The sequence below is a fragment of the Gossypium hirsutum genome, chromosome D12 (genome assembly GCF_007990345.1).
Source record: "Gossypium hirsutum isolate 1008001.06 chromosome D12, Gossypium_hirsutum_v2.1, whole genome shotgun sequence".
Taxonomy (NCBI): Eukaryota; Viridiplantae; Streptophyta; class Magnoliopsida; order Malvales; family Malvaceae; genus Gossypium; species Gossypium hirsutum.
Genome location: NC_053448.1, coordinates 1,690,343 through 1,696,342, shown reverse-complemented (window position 1 = coordinate 1,696,342; position 6,000 = coordinate 1,690,343). Strand labels below are relative to the sequence as shown.

The 6,000-nt window shown below is 31.2% G+C and overlaps 1 protein-coding gene across 1 annotated transcript; it reads right to left on the bottom strand.

Annotated features, from left to right (window-relative positions):
• LOC107929349 (uncharacterized) lies at nucleotides 1–1,834 on the bottom strand. The gene is made up of 2 exons (XM_016860749.2): nucleotides 1,221–1,834; nucleotides 1–239 (listed from the first exon to the last, which is right to left on the bottom strand). The coding sequence occupies exons 1-2, from the start codon at nucleotides 1,634–1,636 to the stop codon at nucleotides 203–205; spliced, it is 453 nt and encodes a 150-aa protein (XP_016716238.2). The 5' UTR covers nucleotides 1,637–1,834; the 3' UTR covers nucleotides 1–202.
• Between the last annotated feature and the right edge of the window lie 4,166 nt (nucleotides 1,835–6,000).

The following is a 6,000-nucleotide window of genomic DNA, read 5'->3' as shown; positions in this document are numbered from 1 at the left end:
GAACAGGTAAGATCAGCATTAACAAATAAAGACCTCTTCTTGCAAGGAAATGAAGAAGCAAATTTACATGAGAAATATTGTCCATTACATTCATGACAGCAGTGGATATAATGAAAGGACACATGGTTGATTGGCATGTCAAGCGGTGCTGCCAAATAATTGGAATTCTACTTTTGTCTCTGCAGTGCCACCCACCTAGATTTTACATGACTGCTACACCTGTGTCTCTACAAACGGTGCTGGCAAAAAAAATAGTAATTAAATTGATAAATATTTTTTTAGTTTTATGTTTATATTTTATAGTTTTTATAATTTATTTTATTTAATAAAAAAGGCTAAATTGTTTTAATGTCGTGATTTTATAGTTTTTTACTATTGTATGATCATAATTTTTTAAATATTTAAAATAGTAATTAAATTGATAAATTTTTAATAAAATTGATATAAAAACATTAAAATAAACTATCTAATCACTTAAATTATTTAAAGAATTTCAATTTTGCTCACCAAAATTTTTAATATTTATAGAAAATGGAAATCCTTATACGAACCACGAAATCTATGTGATATGGAAGGTATTTCATTCTTTTTAATTGCCATATATACATATATATATTGCATTAGATACATACATAAATAAATAAAAGAAACACAATACTTGTAATGATTACGCAATTGAAGCTGAAAAAAAAATGAAAATAAAAAACAAAAACAAAAATTACACTCTAATGACGTCTTGGGTTGTAGCCAAGAGATGCTGAGTGACACAGTGAATTCACCCTGTTTCTGTAACTTTCCTCTTTGAACTTCGAAGGTACACTCCATAGCCATATAGATTGTAATTATTGGAGTAAACCAACAAGGAGGAGTTTTTAACTCTGCTCTTCCAAGCAAAACCATATTATATTACAAAACAAGTTAACTACATGCTATTGTTTATCTTTTTCACCAATCACTTGGATTATGATAAGAAAAAGGAAAAGCTGACAACTCAAGAAAGAAGAAAACAAGAGGCAGAAGGGGGCGGGGGCGGGAAGAATATATAAATCTAGACTCTGATGATGTGATGATCTGAACCTTGAAGCACTGCATTGCTTATTTAATTTCCCGTTTAGGACTTTCTTCGAACACCTCCATTGAAGCATTCCAAAAATCCAAACCATCAACCGTAGATTTTGTTTCCAACCCCAAAATTCTTGGAGTAGGATAAAGAATCGTACCTGCAAGTTTGTGGGAGGCCAACTTTGTCAGATCCCATGCGTTTCTTGATCTCGGATCTTAGCTTGTAGAAAACATGCCTCCAGCTGCCTTTGTTGTGGCAACCTAGAACCCTCGTTTCTTCTTCATTCATTTCAAGGTCTTGAGCAAACATGGGTTTTCTGGAAAGAACCCAAGACCATCCCCAGTCCCACCATTTCCTGATGGAGCTACCAGCATAGTCTCCCATGGAAGACAAAGACTTGGATCTGGGGAAGGCCCATGACGGCGCTGATGGCGAAGAGATGGAAGGATGTAATTTAAGAGACAAAGAGGAAAGCCTTCTTCGTAGGGCTGGCAATGCCGCTTGCTCTTTGGATTGAGTTTGAGAGAGGGGGAGTGATCGGCTCTTTTGAAAGCTCTGCATAATGGAGCTCATTGGTGACTCTCTAACAACAACAAGAAAGCACCCGACGGGATTGAGGTGAAATGAGAAGAAAAGAAGAAGAAAAGAGGGTGATTCAAGAGAGAGTTGAAATGTAGTGTTCACAACCTGTCACTTGCCGATTTATTCTCTCTGTTTTTTCTTTTTAAAAATGGATGATGATGATGATATTCAATTTGAGAAATTACTCTTTATTCTTTTTTGTGTTTAATGGGGGGATGACTTAAGCTCTCAAAATTTAGATGTTGTTTAATCATTAATCATGGTAGATCCACTGTCCTATTCATTTAATATAACTTTTTCAATTTTATTTTTTCAATTAATTATTTAATAATTTTTCAACTAAATTAAAATTCAATTGTATAATTCATATCGTTATCTAATGATATGTAGATATAATAATTATTCATGATTATAATTTCTCGTGTAGTCTTAATTTTTTTTAAACATTCTAAATTGGTTTTCAAATAATTATAAAGTGTAGTGTGATGATTGCTCTTAACCTCGTGATTAATAATGTAGAAAGTGAGGAGAATGCCAACCCTTGCAATAATAATGGTTCTGAGTAGGCTAAAAACTTGAGCTTTTTTTCTCTTTTGGTCAATAAAAGAAGGCTTGACTAATTAAAAAAATGTGATAAAATAGATTATTTAAAAAAAGTTTCCAAATGTTTGTAGTGAGTTGGAAGTTGAAACCATGGCTGGGACGTGGGTTGGAAGGTCTTCTTTTCAAGCAATTTGGAAGCCAGAGCTAACTCAGTTTGCTTATATGTTTACTAATAGTATTTAAATTTAATTATAATAATATATAAAAATATTATAAAATATATTTTTAATATTGAAAAAAAAATATTATATATCTTATTTATATTTCCTTTAAGAAAAATAAGTTAAATTATATAAAGAGATAAATATCAAAATTATACATGAACTTTCATCTAATATGTAATTTGATACTTGAAGTTTGATTTTGTACAATTATACTTATTAGACATTTGATTTTGATTCTGGAATTTCAAAATTGTTATTTGCAAGCAGAACAGGAGCAGTGCTAGAAACAATGTTGAAGAATGAACAAGGTAGAAAAACAATGAACGCCCAATATGTTTACGTAGTTTAGTTTCCCTACATTTATGGGGCTTTTGTCTAGAGAGATAACCCACTATTTTAGCAACTCATACAATAAGTGATTACAACCTCTAACACTCATTAGATTAGACTCTTCACTTTTGTACTTAAGATCTAGACAACTCTCCTCTGGCAAACTTGATTTTTCACAAAATGCACTCAACTAAAACGTTTCTCAATGAACAAGAATAAATGTTTCTCAGTTCAGCACATCGTCTTTACAAATACAAGTCTCTATATATAAGAAATCGGGACTTGCTAACATATTACATCAATAACAATCAATCCTCCCATGAAACTAGTAAGATAATATGCATAAAGAATACCTTCAACCAACTCAATATAAATCTTGAGTACAACGTCCTCCAATCGTAATGTACTCAACTTTTGCAGCGGGCTAAGAGATAAAATTATGCTTTTTTGTTATTCCACGAGACTAGATACATATGCTCCTCAAATGCTTCTTGGATCATCCAAATTCCCTTCCTAGTTAGCACCAAAGTACCCTACAAGATTGTGATTAGTGCTTTTAGTGAATCAAATGCCTAAAATTAATGTACTAATGACATATCTTATAAGTCTCTTAACTGCTTTCTAATGAGACTCCTTTGGTAAAGCTTGATATCTTGCATATATTATAACATTATGACAAAGATCAGGTTTGTTGGTTGTAAGATATAGTAATTACACTTACATGGCCAAATTTGTTGGCACACCATATTCATCCTTGGTGATTTTGTCATTTAACCCAATTGGTGTTCTAAGAGATTTTCTAGTTTTTAACCCAAACTTTTTTAACCATCCACAAGCATATTTTTCTTAACAAATGAAAGTGTATTCATTAAGTTGTTTAAAAAGTTAACTCACCTACTATATGCTCATCCCAACACTACACCAAAACAGGCTTTTAGCGGCGTTTTTAGTGGCGTTTGGATAAAAAACGCCGCTAACGATCGATCATTAGTAGCGCTTTAAGGAAAACGCCACTGAAAATAAGCATTAGCGGCGTTTTTGAGAAAGCGCCGCAAAAAACCTAAGCCCAACGACACCGTTTCCCAAGCTTTCGGGGGTTTAGTGGCGTTTTTAAGAAAGCGCCACTAATGCTCAGGGCTTTAGCGGTGTTTTTGATAAAAGTGCCGCAAAAAAACTTAAGCCCAACGACGCCGTTTTGTGAGCTTTCGGGGATTTAGCGGCGTTTTTAGTAAAGCGCCGCTAATGCTCAAGGATTTAGCGGCGCTTCCTCAAAAACGCCGCAAGAAATCCTAAACCCAACGACACCGTTTTGTTAGCTTTCGGGGATTTAGTGGCGTTTTTTAAGAAAGCGCCGCTAATGCTCAGGGCTTTTGCGGCGTTTTTAAGAAAGCGCCGCAAAAAACCTGAGCCCAACGACGCTGTTTTTTGAGCTTTTGGGGATTTAGCGGCATTTTTAAGAAAGCGCCGCTAATGCTCAGGGCTTTAGCGGCGTTTTTGAGAAAGCGCCGCAAAAAATTCTAAGCCCAACGACGCCGTTTTTTGAGCTTTTAGGGATTTAGCGGCCAAAAATGCTGGGGGCTTTGGCGGCATTTTTGGAAAAGCGCAGCTAAAAATATTTTATCTTAATTGGTTTATTCATATTAAATAAAATTCAATTTATTTCTAATTGAATATTTAAAATCTTCAGAAAAAAATAATGACACGTAGAAATAATTTGAAATAAACACATGGAAAAATTAAAATACTATTATTTAAAATAATTGTAAAAGAGATAAAATAAATTTGTTTAGGGTTTTTGGTTTAGGGTATATGATTTATTTAAGATTTAAGGCCGGTTTAGGAGTTCATATTTTAAGGTTTAGGGAAGTATGGGTTTAGGGATTATGGATTAGGGGTTGGGATTTAAGGTTTAGGGGTTAGAGGGTTAGGGATTTAAGGGTTAGACATGCTAGGGATTCAGGGGCCGAGTTAGGGTTTTGGGTTTAGATTAATTATTTTTTAATTTATATTTTAAATATGTTCTTATATAATTGTAAAAGAGATAATAATAAATTTGTTTAGGGTTTTTAGTTTAGGGTATATGATTAATTTAAGATTTAAAGTCGGTTTAGGAGTTCATATTTTAAGGTTTAGGGAGTATGGATTTAGGGATTATGAATTAGGGATTATGGTTTAAGGGTTGAGATTTAAGGTTTAAGGGTTAGGAGTTTAGGGGTTAGATGTTAGGGGTTAAGAGTTAGGGATTTAAAGTTTAGGGATTCAGGGATCGAGTTAAGGTTTTGAATTTAGATTAATTATTTTTTAATTTATATTTTAAATATGTTCTCATATAATTGTAAAATAGATAATAATAAATCAAATATATTGAAATTATGAGTATGGTTTAAATTATTTAAGAGATATATAATAGATAGACTTTATATGTGTTGAATGGTTAATTTAGAGGGTTTAAGGTTAAGGTTTACTTGAGATTTGTTAAATGATAAAATTTTATACAATTAATTAATGTTTTTATATTTAAAAAAAATTTAATCTAAACCATTTGATATATTTAAATATTAGTTTAAATAGAATTAATAAATAAGTTAAAAAAAGTAATAGATTGATATGGATATTTATGTATAATTATTTATTTTAGAGAGGACCAAATTATAAGAAAAAAATACAAAAATAAAAATGAAACGGATATATAGGTAATTATTTAATTTAGATAATTCTAACTTAATAATTAATTACAACCATTTTATCATTTGTTTTCTTATTAAAATATATAATATTTATTTTGAGAGTACTTGTTTTTTTTATTTTATAAGAAATCAATTTATAAAAATAAAAATAAAAAATTTTTAGCATAGCAAAACGGCGTCATTTTGTTCAAAATGAAAAATTTTTGCGGCGTTTCTCATAAAAACGCCGCTAAAGGTAAGCAATAGCCCGCAAAAAATAAATCAATTTATAAAAAAATAAAATAAAAATTTTTTAGTATAGCAAAACGGCGTCATTTTGCTGAAAATGAAATTGCGGCGTTTTTATAAAAAACGCCGCAAAAAACAAATCAATATATATAAAAAATAAAATAAAAAATTTTTAGCATAGCAAAACGGCGTCATTTTGTTCAAAATGAAAAATTTTTTGCGGCATTTCTCATAAAAATGCCGCTAAAGGTAAGCAATAGCGGCGTTTTTAAAAAAAAATGCCGCAAAAAATAAATCAATTTATAAAAAATAAAATAAAAATTTTTTAGCATAGCAAAACGGT

Bases quoted from the DNA above. Each gene is read 5' to 3' on its own strand.
- LOC107929349 (XM_016860749.2), bottom strand. From the start codon at position 1,636: ATGAGCTCCATTATGCAGAGCTTTCAAAAGAGCCGATCACTCCCCCTC. The intron at 240-1,220 runs GTACGATTCTTT...TTTTTTTGCCAG, and splicing joins GGCCTCCCACAAACTTGCAG to CACCGTTTGTAGAGACACAG.